General features: G+C 37.9%; 1 protein-coding gene across 1 annotated transcript in view; it reads left to right on the forward strand.

The window, feature by feature from the left end:
* AFDN (afadin, adherens junction formation factor) overlaps window positions 1-19,113 on the forward strand; it is a 115,500-nt gene extending 96,387 nt beyond the window's left edge. The window contains 5 exon segments of the mRNA XM_036379461.2: window positions 1,970-2,992; window positions 9,360-9,494; window positions 11,687-11,978; window positions 16,119-16,197; window positions 16,956-19,113. Of these exon segments, the coding sequence (XP_036235354.1) occupies window positions 1,970-2,992; window positions 9,360-9,494; window positions 11,687-11,978; window positions 16,119-16,197; window positions 16,956-17,100 (1,674 nt within the window). The 3' untranslated portion in view covers window positions 17,101-19,113.
* The last annotated feature ends 460 nt before the right edge of the window (window positions 19,114-19,573 follow it).

Raw genomic sequence — 19,573 nt, forward strand, 5'->3', positions numbered from 1 at the left:
TTCAAATCCATACAGGAAATTAAACCTAGATCTCCTAAATCTAGTTACTGGATCATCTTCTTTCTCTAATCTACCAGATTTAAAAATATAGAGAACTTTTTTTTTTCCCTTGCTATTTCTTAATTAGTGATAAGAGCAGAGCCTTACACCAGACTTATCTTTTACTTTTGGAAAAGTGTTGTGTAAATTAGCTTGAGATTCTGTCTAACTAAGCAAAGAAAGAATTGTTTATAGGTTGCTCACACATGCATGGGCAAGAGTATTCAGTAAAAAGTCACTTTTATTTTAGTGGTTTTTTAGTATTCTAGAGAGTAAATTCTTGATATTTGGGCTGTTAAAAAAATAGATGTTTTGCTCAAAGTAAGACAGTAATTTTGAAAGGGAAATGCTGCAAGTTGAACAACTTTACCAAATAAGATACAGAAATATTTTACTGAATTTCCATGCTTAACTCTTACACATTTCATTATTTCTTCTCACTTAATCTTAGCTGCATAGCTAACATCTACGTGCTCTCTGTCAGTTATGGGAGAAAGGGAGGTGGGTGTCTCCAGAGAACGGTTCCTACCCATTTGTCTTAACTGAATTCTGTGATAATTGTTGCCTGGACATGCATCTCTCCCCTGCTTAAAACAAGTTTAAGTGAGTAGCTTAGATGAGGTGGTTAAAACTGGTAAAGATGAAGCCCATCTATTAAAGTTGTTGACAGACACTGAATTTGAGCTATAGCCTTAAGGCTGAAGGCAGGACAGAAAAGGATTTTGCTAAAGCAAAATAGAAGGTTTAACTCCTTACTAGCACTGAAAGTGTTAATAGATTTTCCCTGCCAGACAATAGTTCTTTTAAGTTGAAAATTAGAAGAAAACAGAAGAAAAACTTTTACAAAAATGAAAAAAATACGCTTTAATCTTTGTAGAGAAAACTGAGCTTGTAAAAAAAAGCTGCTAAATGCCTGTTTTCTATTCTGAAGGCATTAGCAAACTTTGGCTAGGTGCATCTTTACAGCAAATCTACCACAAATAACTTGTGTTCAGCTCCTTTGGACTAATAGAGCATAAAAAATACACTTGTTCCTCTCAAAGAAGGCATTCTTTAGAGGTCATAGTTAAGGTCATTGATGGAGGAAGATAAAAGGAGTTTGCTTTGTTAGTCTTCTCTCAGTTGTTGATAATTGGTGCATTATGTGTTCAGTGCGTAGCAGTTCCTCACATTCAAAGTATGAATATTTGCTTCAAGAAAATCATTAACAGATTTAATAATCCTGGTTTATGGTCCAGTGTCCCTTTTCAGGTGGTTGTTCAGTGCAATGGGACCCAGAGCTTCTATAGAAAAAGACTTGGTGTTGCACTAAAGTGACAAAAATCTCAAACCATTATACTCATGTTCCAGGAGCAGGTAGAATTAGATTGCCTGCCTGGATTCTGTACCCTGAATTGTGTCAGTAATGGGAGCTTTCTTCAGGGCATCTCTCCTGCTAATGGAGGAGGGTAGGCAGAGGCATTCTTCTCTCTCTCTGTCTGCAGCCTTTGTGTTTGCTTTCCCAATAGGAAACATGTTCAGTGAAGCCAGTTGAAGTCTGAATGGCAGAGCTGGTATGACTGAGTCACTGCTCAGAGCTACCAGGACTCTCATACTCACACATGGGGGAGGGGCTGTCAGGGTTAGTCCTGAGAAACTGTGCGAGCTGGGGAGGTTTTCAGCTTAAACTCCATTTTGCATTCATCATTCCTCCCAGTCCAGTTACCAGGCAGTTCCCAGGAGCTTACTAAGTCTTCCATCGCTTGAATGAGTTAAGAAGACTGAGAAAAATATTTTATTGTTGGTTTTGGGAAACCTACTGGTTATGGAAATGCTGAAATTTGTTAAAAGTAATTACCTTCAGTAATAAGAATGTGTTTTGTAAGCCATTTTCAAATATGTTTTAATGTGGATGGACTGTGATACACATGACTTGTTTAATATTTTTCAGCGTGTAGCTCGTTCTCAGGAAGAGCTCAGAGACAAAGTTTTCCAGCCAGAGAGGAATCGTTTGGAAGTTGTCATACGCAAGGATGTGGAGTACATTGATCGGAAGTCAGACAGCGATCAGTGGATGAATTCATCTGCGGATTCCAGCACATCTAGCCAGGAACACCTGAACCATTCCTCCAAACCAGTGTCACCTGGTTCTTGTTTAACTAAAAGTGGACCTGGCCGTTGGAAAACTCCAGCCACTAGCCAGCCGACTCCAGTGGCCATTTCCCAGCCCATCAGAACAGATCTTCCCCCTCCACCGCCACCTCCTCCAGTGCATTATGCTGCTGAATTTGATGAACTACAAATGGATTTGCCTCTGCCTCCACCTCCTCCTCCAAATCAGATAGGAGCACAAGCCTCCTCCCAGGTAGCTGCTGCTGAGCGTAAAAAAAGAGAAGAGCATCAGAGGTGGTATGAAAAGGAAAAGGCACGTTTGGAAGAAGAACGAGAAAGGAAACGTCGTGAGCAGGAGAGAAAACTGGGCCAAATGCGTTCTCAGCCACTAATTCCTGCTCAGCCTGTAGTTCCTCCCGTCTCACTTCAACAAGTGAAATCAGAAAAGCCCTCAACTTTACAGAGGCCTCAAGAAACAGTTATTCGAGAGCTGCAGCCCCAGCAGCAGCCGCGGACTATTGAGCGGAGAGACCTGCAGTACATTACCATCAGCAAGGAAGAACTGTCCTCTGGTGATAGCCTCTCTCCAGATCCATGGAAACGGGATGCGAAGGAGAAGCTGGAAAAGCAGCAACAGATGCACATCGTGGACATGCTGAGTAAAGAGATTCAGGACCTTCAGAACAAACCTGATCGTACAGCAGAAGAAAACGACCGCCTCCGCAAACTCATGCTTGAGTGGCAGTTCCAAAAGCGACTGCAAGAATCAAAACAAAAGGATGAGGATGATGATGAAGAAGAGGATGATGAGGTGGATACTATGCTCATCATGCAGCGACTGGAGGCAGAAAGAAGAGCAAGGGTAAAATCCTTTCTAGAAAAAAATACTGTAAATTTCTAGCTTGGTGGGTTTTCATGCTTTGAGTGTTTTGATGTTCCTAGACAGTAAAGAAGGATGAGACTTTCTTAAATGGCTTGAATTTTAAAATTAGTAACTTAGAGTGGTTTCATCAGTTAAGTAATATATTGTGAAAATATTGAAGCTACCTTTTATAGAATTCAATTTTAGCAATTGAATTTATTTTTCTGGTTTTTGGGAGAGAAAAGTTTCCTTTGGATAAAGGTTTTTTGCCACATACCTCAAGTATGGCTAGAGGGTAAAATATGTTAAAAATTTGCTTGGAGAAAGGTAAGCAAAAACATTTGAAATTAATGAAAGTTTGTAGGAGAATCAGGAATAAAAATAGTGTGATTTCTCCCTCTCCTCCCCAGTGTATTTACCTCTAAAAGTTTTTATTTACAGTCTTGGGTCATGAACACAGACACTGAATGCATACTGTTTCCAGGGAGTAGTGAGCTGAGCAGACATTCCAACTTGCTGGTCTGATACAGCTGCTGCCTCTACCTTTAACACCCCTCAGTGCTGACCACAGCAGTGGAGGGGGCATTGCTTGAGCTGTGTGGTATTGGGTGGTGTAATAGCTAATACACCCTGTCTAGAGCTCCAGCTCCTGTAATCCGAGGCCTGGATTTTTCATGGTGTCCAGTTTAATCAGCATCTGAGGTTTGCTTACCTTAGCTTCAGTTCTGTGAAAGCTCATAATATTTGTAATAAGATAATACAACTGAACAGTTGGTTCGGTGGAATTTTTAACCATTCTTGCTGGTGGCTGTTGTCTCCCAAGACTCTGCTAAATCTACTGATATTGAGAAAAGGTGTCTATAGGAAAATCTGTTCTTTCCTGAATAACAGCATGGATTCCAAAATTACATACCAATAGCTATGCTTTTCCAGGCTTAAAAGCTAGCTCTGTAATATGTTCAGTGTCTTCTGTGTGTTTGTCTTGAAAAGTTGACTTAATTCTGTGATAAGCAGTGTTTAATTCCTGAGAAATGTTTGGACATGCTTGTTTTGACATTCAGAAATAGCTGGTGGCTTGAGTGGGATTTGAGTTCACGATTGTTTTGGCAGCTTCATTTCCTAAACTTACTCTTCTCATATTCGCTGCAGTCTGCATTGCTTTCCTTTTTTTTCCCTTATGCCTAACTTTATTACTGTGTAAAAGAATAGATACCTCAAACTTGGAAATTGAAGAAAGAAAAAGCTAAATATGTATTCAGCAAACAGGTTTCCCTAAAGTCCAGCATTGCTAACAGGCAATTTGTGGCACAGTAGACAGTTACCTATGGGCATAAAAAATTAATGTGTAACTGCCATTTTAACAAACAGTGTCTTTGAAATTTTACTGTGGCGAGGCTAAGAAAGCCACGTGTTAATGAAAAAAAAAAGCCAGTTGTATTGCATAACAATATTAGTCTTCTCTGCAAGTGCTGGCTTTAAAACACTATTTGTGCATGAAGTTCTTCCAGCTTTTTGGAACATTTTGAAACTAAAAAATAACAGTTGTATTGAACTGAATTCATGTTTTCATTTTGATTACATTTCACTTTTAGAGATGCAGTTAAGTAGCATCTTTGCGGTACTACTGAGGTGGATTATTTGGATATTTTGGATTATTTGTTTTAATTTCTGTATTTCACATTTATGTCCATTCAGTTCCTCATTCTAAAGCAGCCAACTAAACAAATAAAAGAAAATGCTTTTGAAATAACACATGTCTAACATATCTTTATTTACACTGTGCATCTTTCTTTTTTTTCCCCTTTCTTACTACCTGCAGCAGACTGCTGTGCCAGCAATCTCTGTTCTAGATTTGGTATGTTTGTTTCTTTCTCTTCAATATCTCTTTCCCATTTCAGTTCCTTATTATTATTAACTGCCCTATGTGCTTTGGATGATGATCTGGCATCTTTAGGTGTTCAGAGATCATTATGATACTGTAAGCAGTCAGTTAACTGCAAGCATGCATTTGAATGTTTTCAGATATGGTGATTCCTTTCCCTGTGTTTCCTTCCTCTTAGATGTTGTGTTCTGCTTGCAGACTTGATTTGTTTGTTGCAGCAGTGATCTAACATAAAAACTGTATCTATTGATTTGTGCAATTTTTTTTACAAAATCTTACTAATAACTTTGAATGAACAGGCTGTGAGGTAAGATTGCTTCCTTTCCCTTTTGCACCCATGCAGGTTTTAGAAGAGCTCTAAGAACATTTCCTTTACAGTTTGAAGGGAGATTGTACTGAGAGCCTAATAATACAGCATACTTCTTCAGCACATGCTGACACCCTGCTGTTTGCAGGTGTTACAGGTGTTTGGTTTTGGCAGATTAACATAAAAATGGATTGTAAACTCAGAAATCACTTCCAAACTGATATTTCCAAGTTGGTTGCATAAACATGCAATCATTAAATTACAATATAATTTCAGTTTCAATTGGTTAATACTGTTCTCTTGCATCTAAAACATGACAGGCTTTCAAACTGGAACAGTAATTGCTATGACTCCAGCTAATTTTGTATTTTATTGCACTCATTGGGCATGGAAAAGGAGTTTTGTAGTCTTCCATAGCAAAAATACATCCCCTTCAAAGTCAATTTCTGTGTAATTAGTGTACCAGTTCTAAAAGAAAGGGGATGTTAGTAAAATTTAATTTGTGCTGCTTGGAAAAACTGTCAGTGTGTCGGTTCGAAATATGGATTTGAATATTCAGCACTGCTTTATGAAAAAAAATCACCTTCTAAAATGCATACTTCTTATAAAATCTTAGGTGCTCAGTTTTGTATCTGTGTGCTACGTGAGTGTTAAACAGTTTACAGCAGTGGAACAGGTGAAGCATTTCACCTTCTTGAATTTAAGGACAAGCCAGGAGTCATGGATTTTTCAGACTTAGTATCTTATCAATATTTTCTAATTACTACCTATATTTTTTTTGCTCAAACCTTGATTCCTGGAGCTGCAACTCAATAGATAGAAAGCTTTTCCAAGCAGACAGCAAACATCTGGATCTTTCAGCAACAGGTTGATGAAGGCAGATGGTATCACCAGCTTGAAAAATGGATTAGACAAATACATAGACATCACGCCTGCAAACAGCTGCTCAGAGGATTAGACAAGGCTGTACCAGCTGACATCTCTAGTAGTGTGCTAAATGCCAGGGGAATGCTAGAAGAAAAGGCCAGGCTCAAGTGCAGCTCTTTTTGCCTTGGTCAGAGACAGAAAAATACTGGGCTAGATGGATGCATGGCCTGAATCAGTCAATGATTTATGATGTTCATAAAATTAGCTTTAAAAAAAGGCAGCAAGCTAATACTAAAATAGTTGAACACTACAGCCAGAAAATACCACTTTTTCATATTTTCATGATTTTTATCCTATTCACATGACTTTCGAGACATAAATGCATCTAAACAATGCATTGTATATACTTCATATACCCAAGTAATTGCTACTTTGTTTCTTAAAAAACCCCAAAACCAACAACAACAAAACTTTGTCTTGTTTGATGCTTATTTTGTATGTTTAGAGTGAGCATGGTTGATAGCTGTTCTTCTAATTACAAGGCTGAAGGAAGGTGATGAACAGTTAATACAAGAATTGTCAGCTTGTATTAGATAGTGTTTGTTTTTTAAATTCCCCAGGACCTATGAGATCTGACACAGCTTTTTAGCTGTCGTTAAATAAATAGGTATAAACTTAAAGTTCTCCTGGAGCATCTTTTAGAGTGTTATAAGCAGTACTCGGAGAAATTAACGTTTTTTGAAATTTGAGAGTTCCTGGATTTGAGAATGGCCTGCCAGGTGTGTGGATATCTTAACATTCCTGATAGGATCAGCCCACTGACCCCTTTACCAGAAGCAGTAGCTCGGAGGAAGGGTGGACTTCTCTGCCCTCCGAGGTGTAGGAGTAGTGCTGCGAGTGATGTTGGCAATAGGGAGACAAAGTTGTGTGACTGAGCAAATGGTTGGCACTTTGCAGTAGAGCTGAGTCAAAGCAGGGGAGAAGAATTGGCGCTTTGTGCTCAGTTGCTTTGCTCAGTTACAGCTGGGAGAATGCTCTTCTCCATCACTCTGGCTGTACAAATTAGTTGTTCTTCCCTGTTAAAATATAAGCACCTGGCTTTGGAGGAGATAGTGGAAGTACAGTAAATCATGTGAAAACATGACTTTTAAACAAGAGAGAAACTGATTTGGATAGAGAAGCATCCAATCAAAATACTCCACCTGGGAATCTTACAGCCCTCTCACTAGAAGTGAGATGCAAAGCTGATTTTCCTTTGCATCTTGAAAATTTAGGGTGAAGTTAGAACTGGGTACTGTTGAACACACAGAATTACAGACACATGCCTGCAAGTGCTCTGGCATATCTCATCATCCTACCACTCCGTGCCTTGGTCTGGGAATGCTCCAAAATAGAAACTAGTTAGTGATCATCAGGAAATGAAATGTCATCTCTTAAGTTTCTGTATTCTCATTTCTGCCTTCCATACAATTTTTAGCTATTTTCCTATAGATATATTATGTCTAGAATAGCCTCTGACATGAATACAGTTGTCTTCACAATTCTTATGATTCAGATGTTAACAACAATTACCAGGTGGGCAGCTTGGTAACTTTTGCCTTCTTTCTTTAGTTATGATCAGAAGACAATTAAACAAACCAGTCCTAACTTTCTCTATAATTTGGTTGGAAATTCTTTACCATTTAAGTGCTTTTGAATAGGAATATTTGCTGCTAAGCAGTAAGGCATCCATACCATAACCTGGGAGCAGTAACTGCCATGTTTAGGGTGTTTTTCTAATATAGTTGGGACAGGAATTTTCCTGTATTTTCTCACTGTGCAGTTTTTGCTTGCCTTTTTTTTTTCTTTTTTCTTTTCATTATTAAGAGGAAATGACTTCTCTTGTATAAACTCTTGTGAATTAGTAGCTGTATTTCCTTTTGACAGCAATATTATCTCCTTTGTTAAAATAATGTTTTTCTAATAACTAAGACAAGAAGTCTTAATCCAAGTAGGGAGTTGGTTAACTACTCTGTTCGCTGCTCTGCAGTGCAAACTGAGTTCGATCTTTATCTTTGTTGTTTTCAGTTAGGAATGACAAAGTTTTAGCCCTAAATAAGGGGAATTTACTCGGAAGTAGCATCCTCTAAAATACATTCATCAAATTAATTTTGTTCTTTAGCTTTCATGCTCAAAAATGAATAATGTGGAGAAATAATTGGAAGAAAATTAGCCAAACTGTTTATACTTTTTTATTAATTAATTGGGGAGGAAGATACTTGCATGAAGGTTGTCCTCACAAAGTCTATTAAGATTTAATTTCTCTTTCTCTCTTGTACTGCTTTGTGTCTTAAGGGTCTTTTTCTATAAGTGAATTTGGATTGTAACATAAAATCCAGGAGTAGAAAAGTATCCCTGTTACATGCAGTTTATAGCAAGATCAAATAATTTGTTGATTTATACTAATAAGGATTTTTTTAAAAAATTGTGTGGAGGGAAAAAAAAATTACTTTAAAACATATGCAACAGTAAGAAATAACACAGCATGTAGTCTAATTTCTACTTGTATTACTTTGCCAGTGAATATTCCTGTCCATCAAGGGCTTATATACTGCTAGCTTTAAAGAATCATGCAAAGTTTGGATAGTGCTCAGTTTTCCTATCTGTGCAGCATCACACACATATATAAACCAGTATTGTCTGTTGGACATGAATTGTTCTTGTGAGCTGTTTCATCCCAGTAGTCAAACGTTTTCTTTCCTTCGCTCTCTGCTTTTTCCAAAACCCATCTGCTGCAGATACAGTGGGAGATTTTATTTCCTGAGACTATTTGCAGACTTGCTGAATGAGCCTGTTACTTTAAATGGATTGACCCTTTGACTAATGAGTCATGATTTTCCTGTGCTTGAATTCTAATCCAGAAAGAAAAAAACAATTGACTGCTGGAGCTGTGGACTTCTGGTTCCAAGTATTTAATTTCATTTTACTGTACCTATGAGACTATGGTTGTTGAAGCTCTTTGGAGCATGAGTCACATCAGTCTTTTACTGGGGGTTCATACATGACTGCTAAAAATGTCTCCCTGTGAAATTTGTGCTTTTATGTATGTAGTTCTGTGCACCTCTATTTTGCTTTTTCTTTCCTTAGGGATTTTTGGCAACAGTGTAACAAAGCATACTCGTAATGACTGGAAATTGTATTGATGGATATGTAGCATAGCATTCTCTGCTGAATGAGTTATTTTTAGATGCCAGTATTTAGTTACATTTTTAGTTAACTTTTTGACCCATCTTGCCCATGTGAGTGACCAATTAAAATTGTGTCTCTGTTAGTTACAGGATGAAGAACGCAGACGGCAGCAACAACTGGAAGAAATGCGGAAAAGAGAAGCAGAAGACCGGGCCAGGCAGGAAGAAGAGCGCAGACAGCAAGAGGAGGAGCGGACCAGGAGAGAGGCTGAAGAAAAGGTTGTGGTCTTCTGAGTGCCACAGGGGTTCTTGCAGGCCTTTCCTCTTCAGCCTGCCCAGTACCAGCTCAGTGTTGGTTCAGCAGGGTTTAAACACAGTAGCCCTGGTGATAGGGATCATGGCCCAAGGCTTCAACTTGTCTATCCAAACCAAAAAGGAATTAAAGAAACAGCCCATTCCTGCTGGCTGGAGTTGACTGGTATTGCAGAAATAGTACTGCAGGCTTAGTGCCTGACAGTTCTTAGCAGGGGCGAGGCTCTTAACTTCAGAGCCTTTCTGAAAATTATGGAAGAAATCAGGTACTTCCTGTTTCCCTTCAGCTCCCATCATAAATTGCATACCTTTTTTATTATCATGGCTCAGTTAGTGCTAGTGGGTTTTCCTATGTCCCAGTAGATGACACTTACATATTTCTGTAGTATTTTTTAATATAGATACAGAGAGAAGCATGAAATGCGATGGAGTAGTGATGAATATTCCATATTGCTTTTTATGTTTGGACTGTTTGGAGGGAAGTGGTTTCTAGAAAGCAAGTAAATAATTTTAGCAGATAAGTGTGCAGTCAAATTATAAAAATTCAGGGCTGTAGGTTCTGTGAAACATTATACATAAATATGAGAAGCTTAACTGATCAACTAGAAGACAAAGCAACTTATTTGACTCAGCATGTTTCTTAAGATCTTTTTGTTCCTAGAGAAAGCAGTTACTTCTGTTCAGTTTGCCTGTTAGTAACACTGACTTCAGTAAGAAAGCTGGTTTTTAAAGTCGTTCATCTTGGAAGATTGAGCAAATACGTTTAAAAAGCCCCCAAACTTTAGATACATTAACTTTGTTCATTTATTTTTCAGGCTTTGTTAAATTGTTTCCATAAACAGTATGGTTGGATGAGTGGAAGAGGTGGTAATAAGAGAGAAGTGAGGAAGGTGTATCTGGAGTGCGGAAAGTTTTTAGAAGTAGACTGTAGAGACCTTAAAAAATGCAACCAAGAGAAAACAACTATGGCTTTCTTAACTTCTGAAAACGATGCAGCCAAATGACATTTGGATCACACTTGAAAGAGTTTTCACTAGCAGATGTTGACTAAGATACTTCTACCAACTCAGAACTCAGTACCATCAGTAAAATGGTTTTAGAGAGTAGTACAAGGAGATGAGTTTCATGTCTTTGCCGCAGATGAACAAGATCAGAGCTATTTATTATTTTTTCAGGATAACTGACTCAGTATTGGACAGATAAACATTGAGGTGGATTTCTTTAAACATGTGGATTAAAACCAGAAGTTATGGTTATTTCAGATGCCATATATTCTCAGCAGAAATTATTCTATGCTTATGCGCAAAGGGTTTTGTAATGTACATACAGTTCCCAAATACACCTCATTTGTTATCGAACTACTGAATAAACCCCTTGTATTAATTTACAATGTGTCTGAGACAAGAGCTGAACAGAATTAAATGTTATTTAGTTTAAAAACAGAACAGTCTTTTTAAGCGGAAGAATACACAGAAGGTATTTAATGACCTTTTAAATGGTCAGTAACCTCATGTAGATATCATTACCATCATTTCTGTTTTAAATGCCTTTAACAGTATTTGTTTGATGCCTGTTTTGGAAAAATTCTTCGTAATAATTTTTTTGTGTGAAAGTAGTTTTCCTGGTGTTTATACTAGAAAGTTGGTTAGGAGTCATCTATTCCAAGGCTCTGTTGACTAATTTACATTGTATAAGCATGAAACAAAATCACAAAGTTCCTTTTTTAAGGCGGTAGTTAATTTTGGTTATATTCCTCTCCCACAGATTCTCTACAACTTTAGTAAATCTGCACCTTATTAACTGTAGTTACAGTTTGAGTAATAAATGTTGGAATGCCCTTAGTTTATGCAGGCAGTTGCTTTAGTGACCACAGGCAGTGGTAAATCTGTAAATAACAGCTACACTGTGTTACTGGATGGCTGCTCGTTTTTTGCAAATGTGACAGTTTGACCACTGGCCAAACACCAGTGCACCCACGAAAATCATTCACTCTTAGTAGTAAATATTCTCTGTACGAGCCCATATAGATGCCCTGCTTATAGCCAGAAAAGGAGACAAAAAAGATTGACGGAGGATGTTTGTAGCTAAGTGATAGAAAGCTTAAATCTCGTGGATTGAAATGTCTGACCACTGTGTTTCTTTTTCCTCTGGGCTTTCAGAGGCGCCAGGAAGAGGAGTATTACAGTCGCTTAGAGGCTGAAAGGCGCAGGCAGCACGATGAAGCTGAGCGAAGATTGCTGGAACCTGACGAGCCTGGTCTGTACAGACCTCCACTTCCACGGGAATATGAACTCCCATCCCCAACCCCTTCATCTAACGCTCCTCCTCCCCCACCTCAGCGAAACACCTCTTACCTCAAAACACAGGTCCTCTCCCCTGACACGATTTATACTGCCAAGTTTGTTGCTTACAATGATGATGATGATGAGGAGGAGGATTCCAATCTAGCAGGTCAGGATAAGTACTCCAGCACAAGAAAATCCTATGGTGACTTTCCTCCTGCCACCCTTAAGCCACAGCAGCCCTCCCGCCAGCCTCGCCCAGTTTCAGATGGCATCTTTCTTTCCAACTCATTCCAGTCATCTTCTGTCAATGCCAACAGTACTACTGTCAAAAAAAGCCAGCCCCCGCCCCCATCAAACAAACCGAGTTTCATCCATGCCAGCAGCTCTAAAGGTAGAAACAATGAAATAAGTCATCTCTTCAAAACTGTCCTTGTATTTTCAACTCCAGGGCTCTAGATTTAATCACTTATTTTGTGATTTCCCCCTCCCTTAATCACTGTTTTCACTCTGGTGATCTAACTTAAATCTTGATATTAATATGAATCCTTCAATTTTTAATTATTTTGATCTCTCAAATTTTCTTGCTCTTTACCCAAACTTTTCAAAAGCAAAAATTCCATCTTTCATGTATGAATCAGAAATTATTTTAACTGCTACTCAATCAGTTTGAAGTACTGTTGGTTTTGGCTTTCACTCTGTATCTCTAAGTGATTTGTTTTGTATGACTGCTGTTTACTCAGAGCATCTGGAAGTGCACCTTTCTTGAACACAGGAAATCTCTCCTAAGGGGTTCATGGACAGATCTTATCTTCTGCTTTGTTGTTGGTACCAGGGTTCTCTCTCTTTTTAATAGTGTGTGCAAATGGCTTTAAAAATTGTATTTGTAGATGTAGATCTTAAATACACAAGCACCAAGAGAAATACAGGTCTTGCAGTTAGTTTCATGTATTAGGCACCATTCCTGAATTTCTGGTTTGTACAGTGCAGTTTCCTTGCAGAGAGACAAAAATCTAAATTTCATCTTAGTGCTGTTTGTTTTCCTCCTTCCCTTCTTTACCTCTATGTTTCTTTGACTCCTCATCTTCTTGTTGTTGTATAACTCCAAGCTAACCATAATGAAGTTTAATTTCAGTTAAAGTTCTAGCTGCCAGTAACTTCAGCACCATATTTTACCTGCAGAGTACTAATTGAACTATACTCTTGAATTCAAAGCTAATTCAGTCCAAAGTCTGGGGATTTTTTTTTTAAACTGATGCTGTATAGGAGTAATCTTGTATACTTAACTATTTGAGTATGTCTCACTCTGATAAGATTGCACTTTATTGATATAATACTTTGTCTTTAAACAGCAGCATCTGCTGGTACTTCTACATTTGTTTTCTTCTATGTTCTTTTGAAGGTGGTGGCCATGACATTCTCCTAGTTTATTCTTTTTACTTACACTGGCAGTTAACAAGTGTCTGACAACCAACTCTATGTGATCATTCATCCTTTTAAATTGAGAAAGGTAGCAAGTCACCTGAGATCCCAAGGGAAGGTGTTTATGCTGGCTTCTAGCTGAATGATCAACTTGTTTGCTGGACTCAAGTCTCAGTGGCACAGATGGAATCCTGTAGTGTGTTACATCCCTCATCACTTTTTTGGCCACCTAACAAATTGGGAAAATCACTCGCTTGCTTTATTCAGCAGTGTGCCCTGGGCATTGGGAGGATATGAGCCTCCAAATAGGTTCCATCTATTAGAAGCACTTCTAATCCAGCTGCAATAATATGTGAATCTGATTTAGGATATATACAAAGCCACTGAACTGCTTGTCCACATCCTGTTCAGTTGAGGCTCAAGTCATCATTTTCCAGCAATGAAAATTAGCATCCTTTCCTTTGCAGGGCAGATTAGCTTCTGCTACCATTGAACTGCTTCCAGTGCTGAAGAGAAGCTCTGCACTGTATTGTGTAGTTTTTAATATTACTGAAGGGACAGTTTAGCTCAGTTATAATTACTGTCCCACTGGTGCAGCTGATGATCAGTAGTTCCACTGTTTGTGGTCAGCACAACACCCAAGTTGCATAAATAAAAGTATCTACAGTGATTCTCCTGTAAAGTCAGGGGAAGCCTGGTAATTTATGATGGAGTGGCCTATGAGATCTCAGGACCTAGTTGTCTCTGTGATAATAGCCTCTCTTTTCAAACCTACTGTCACTCCTCTCTGGCTCTGTAATAGTTTCTGAATCTTAAGGGAAAGTGAGGGAAGGTTTTAGCTTTTCAGTGTGATTTCATTAGACTGGAGGATAATTCTGGACTCTACCTGCTGTGTACTATCATAATGCCTACTACCGTGCACCTGAAATCACTGATAAACCCACAGCCAATTTTGTACCAGAAGAACTTCAGCTTTTGAACACCAGATATCACAAAGAATTAAGACTATTCTGAAAGGGCAGGCTTCTCACATGAAACATGGGTACTTTATGTCTGTACTTAATTTTTTTTCGTTCAAAGGATTTTCTAGGAATTCTTATTTAAAATTGACTGTAATAAAAAGTAAAATGTGCCTTCAATCACAGCATGTAGGCTTGCAAAAGCCGTTGCATCCCTTCCCTAGTTGGCACTTAGAAGGCTGTACATGTAATCAGTTAGGCAACCCTAGAACCATCAGTCACTAGTTGTCACCACCAATCTCCCTGCCTCCCATCATCCACAACCCAGAATGCTATTTAGTATATAATTGCATTTCTAATCCTGCTTTCTGTTAATATTAATTGAAAAATGAATCTCAGGAAAGTGAAATGTTCAGTGGTATTGTTTGTGCACATTTGTTTTTCATGGAAAACAATCGAAAGGACAATTTACAAAGATTTGTTAGGGTTTTGGTAACAATTAAGGAATATTGTAGTATGATGCTTCGCCTTTAATAGCCTAATTCATAAGCCATACAACTAATTCTGAATACTCTTATTTCATAATTTTTAAAATAGCCATGAGAACAGGTTAACTTCACTTGATTGCTCAAGCTTCTCTGAAGACTGCCTGCGTAACGTACAAAGCCGTTTGCACAAAATGCAGAATTCACTGTGCAGTTTGACCATCTCCCATCTCGCTGACTCTGTTACATTCCTGTCCTTTACAGCTCTTTCCTGTTCTGAGTGTTAACTCTAGTGAACCATGCTTCTGCAAATTTTGCTCTCGTGCTTTCTTCCACTGGGTCTTTAGGGACCATTGGGTCTGTCAGCTCACTAAGGAAAAAGTCACCACCCAAATGAAAACCACTATCCAAATGCAAATGAAACCTTGTGGATCCAGCCACAAGCTTTTCAAAGTAGGGAAGGCAGTACTTACAGGAATGTAAGACTCACAACTAAGAGGAAAAAAAAATCTTTATATGCCTGGCATACCTAGTATGATTTGGTTTGCTGCAAATTTTTGGTGGAAAAAATTTGGCCTACAACACATTAGCTAAATTGGCTTATGTGTTTTAGCCTCACTCAGAATTACTGAATATTTCTGAGAAGTTAGATATACCAGTGGAAGAAGCAAACATCTCCTTTTGTACCAAAGAAGGTTCACAAGACATAACATGAACAATATTAAGATCATAACTGTCTGAAGACAAATCTGAGTAGTGTGCTACACTTCTTTTTAGTCTTTTCATGACAGTTATTAAGAGAATATGGTCTTAAATGTAAATTAAATTATTAAACTTTTGATTGGAAATAAAAGGTTTTGTCTTGTGGCCTTTACAAGGAATTAATATGATGTGTAAAACCTGTGTGTTATATCAACTTAAAGGTGCAGTGCTGCAGGACTTGAAATTTAAATTCAGAGGCAGGAGGGAGGGGCCATCTTCTCAGTGATACAGTTTGTGTATCAGACTTAACAGGGACTAAAATTTTGAATCTGCTGAATTGCAAAGATGGTATATACTAATCTTTGCTTACTTTTAGCCTCAGAAAGAGCTACAGCTAACTTACTTCCTGTGAAGTTTGTCACAGGATAATGAAGAGTGTTGTTCTTTCTGTTGATCTTCTTGAACAGCTTCTAGAAGACTGTGATTTGGCATGTGCTGGACAATCTAAACAAAATGGGTTTTGACTCAAAATTAGGAATTAAAAAAATAGCCCATTTGAAGAGGGTTTGAATTTAATAGTACTGGGATTAAATAGTCTAGAGGTCACATGACCTCTGATTATTTATGATTCTCATTTGAATTGTTTCTTGAAAGAAGCACTGCACCTTTTTGAAGGAATACAGTATAAAACTTCTGTGTTGTTGCTGCTGTCCTTAAACTTAGTTCTTTCTTTTGCATAAGGAATAAATTCATACACTGGATCTACAGGAGCAGCTGCTGGGGATGTTTATCGGGATCCAAGAGACAAAAGATCTAAAAGGTGATATACAGGAGTCCATTGACTTCTATACAACTAACTTGGCTAGCTTCTGCAGTATTTTCTGTTGTCGTCGTTGTATCTCTGGGGGCTACTCCAGAGTTCTGCTGTTGGCTCTGTTATGGGTTACTATAAAACACAATTAAGTTCTCTCCACAAGCCCTTAGATGATCTGAAGCACTGCTGAATAGCAACGAGTTTTGGCACTACAAGTAAACAAAATGATCACTGTAAATGAGCAACTTCACCTGGTTTAGGTGTATTTATAAATCTGAGCAGTACCTCCGCAGTGGGATTCTTACAAAACCTGTAATAAGCATTAAAGATTTAAGCTGTGTATACATCTCATACAGGCTTTACCATGTAGCATATTGATGATGGGACAAGAAAAGGACAAGTAAAGCACTTCCAGTGCTATTTCTTAGAAATGTGCCACCACAGAAAACTGCTTTAGTTTAGCCAAAGCAGTAATGCTGTGCTAACACAGGCAGAGCCTTAGTTTATAACCTGCCGTTCGTGTTGAAATTGGCAAGCATGTCCATTTATTTTGACATGGAATAAATGGTCAAGTTATTAATTTCTCTCAAGTGATAGCACAATGTCAGAGTTAAAGGTATGTGTGAGAAACAAAACCTTTCAGAACACAGTGGAGACTGCTTTGCTGTAGTCAAAGAAACTCTAATTATGTGTCATCAAGAATGATTATGTTTAAGGATCTTGTAGATGAGAATTATAAAAAATATTTTTTGTTTCCTTTGCAGTCAAGATGCAGATTTACCTGGAGCACCAGAAAACCTGACGTTCAGGGAACGCCAGCGACTTTTTTCACAGGGTCAGGATGTATCCAATAAAGTAAAAGCTTCTAGGAAACTAATGGAACTGGAAAATGAGTTGAACACAAAATAAGATTAAAGCACCTTATGAGATGTAATGGATGATCTCCAAATTGAGGGATTGAGATTGGGGGCACACTACTAAGTATGAACAGAAAATGAATGTTTTCTGAAAGGAGTGACTTTGATTCCTCTATATCTAAGACTGTTAATTAAGACTTAGAGATGTTGCAATAGCAAGAAAACTGATTACTTTGCCAGGAGCTTGTGGTTTATACAATGAAAGCACTGTAAATTTTTAAAGATGCGAATCACGTGAAGGTAACTTTTTTTCTGTTTTGGGGGTAAAGTTCTTTTGCACCAGACCAAGTAGCACTTGTCAAAGATAAGTTCTGTTTCCTGGTGTTTTACAGACACACTTTTGTTTTAGCTGCTGAGCAGAGAGAGTGAGAATAGCTTGAACTGCCTAAACTAAACTGTGCACTAGAAATTAGTATTTTAGGTTGTTTGACAAGAAGCCAATGTCTGGGCCACCTTAAATAAGGTTTCATATGCAAGTGTGACATACTGTATGGTGTTCATAGAAGAATCAGCATATCAATACAGATCTTACCATTACTTAGTACTGGCATAACATGCATTCTCTAGATAGAATCTCGGAATAAAAGTGTCTCTATTCCTATGTATTTGTTGGGTCTAAAATGGATGCCTAAGATTTTATCTGTAGTTATGGAAAAGTCTACGTTGTTGTATCCCCATTATATGTGCTTCAGACTTTGAAAAAATTTGAAGATAACAACCTTTGGATAACTGTTTCACTAAAAATTACATAAGCAATAGATAGTAGGCTACACTTAGTGGCCCTTCATCAGCTAGGACCAAAATGTTAGTAGTGTGTTAAAGGCAAGGATTACAGAAGGTGAGCAGAACACGTGGGTATGTTTTCTGAGAAATTCATATTAGAAGTTATTGGGCAATTAGGCCTGGAACAGCATTGATAAGTCTGTTATTATCAGTTCAGCAATAGATTTTTTTTCTATGGAGATATCAAGAAGACTGAAGAGCAAAGCATCAAATACAGTACTGCATTCTGGAAGTGGGAATGTTCATAAGGTCATTAACAGAGCTGGTGTGCTAGCAAGGAACCATCCCTGCTCATGCTGAGGAGCAGTGCTAGCGAGCTCCCATTCCGTCTAGCTGGCTTTACTGACATCCTATTATGGTTGTACTGAAAGCCTTTTTGGCAGTTCAAGCTATTTTTTCACACTGTTATAGCCTTATTTAATTTTTAATTGTTAATCTTTTTCCTCCCACTATTTCCTCAGCTATGCTTATGTGGCTGATGATGTTGGGAATAAGGACCTCATCAGAGTCTTTCTCATTGTGTGATGTTAAGACAATATATATTGTGATTCCAAACAAATTTTCTATTTGACAAAGCCCTTTACTGGCTTTAGATGATTTTTTTTTCCCCTGTATCATATTGTTCTCTTATAAATATATATTTAGGGATTTGTGCACACTTCCAAATACAAAGGGGTAGACTTTCACTGCCTTAGGAAAGAAATCACTTTTAATAAGAGTTGTATGATAAATAAATGCAAGTTAATGAAAATTGGAGTGTAAATATTTTTTACGTATTTCGGGTTTCTTATTTGAAAGTGTGCTTTTACCGTTTCACCTGTTGAATATGAAGTAGAAGATTAAACTGGTTCAAAGTGTTAATGAAGGATCTGCATGCTTGCTATGTCTGTTCATCAGCAAAAGCAAGCCTCTCCCAATTTATCTTGAGAACACTAGCAGCCTTACAGTGACACATTTTTCTTGAAGAAAAAAACTTATGCTGTGGCTGAATTTACTGTTGCTGCTAGACTCTGAAAAAGGCTTAGCAAAAAAGTACCTATAACCTTCAGTTGAGTGGATTTGGCCGCTATTGGGCATTCAGGTCAAGTGTGAATATGTGTAAAAGTGCTTTTCATATTTGTCTGTGCATTATTTGAAAAAAAACATCAAAACTGCTGTAGTTTCCCATTTCTACTGTATTTCACTTGCAACCTATTTTTAATAAAGTTTGTATTGTATTTAACTTTGCATTTAATGTTTTTTGTATTCTTATTTATTTCTGCATTACTAACAACAATATACCAGAGGGGCTCTTAATATGTTTTGCCTTGCCTGTCCTCTTAAAACATATTTATGAGCAAAGTCAGTGTATCTCATATGAAAACTTCAAATTAATTTTACATGGAGAATCAACAGAGGCTGACCTTCACTAATCAGAGAGGAGAATTTCTTAGCCTGTTTGATACCTATAGTGCTGACACGAAGGAAGTGATTTTTACAGCTTAACCAGCAGTTTATGAAGTTGTAAATACCAGTGGTGTTGATCATACAGACTCGTCACACTGTATCTGTATCTTCCTCAAGTGCAAAGTTGTTTTTCTAACAGCAAAGAGGAACCTAGAACATGGCTTCTTTTGGAAAAGTAAATAGTGTATGCAGAGTCTCCACTGTGATTGCTGTGGTTAATGGGAGTCAGCAGTTCA

This window comes from Molothrus ater, chromosome 3 (assembly GCF_012460135.2).
Source record: "Molothrus ater isolate BHLD 08-10-18 breed brown headed cowbird chromosome 3, BPBGC_Mater_1.1, whole genome shotgun sequence".
NCBI classification, from domain to species: domain Eukaryota; kingdom Metazoa; phylum Chordata; class Aves; order Passeriformes; family Icteridae; genus Molothrus; species Molothrus ater.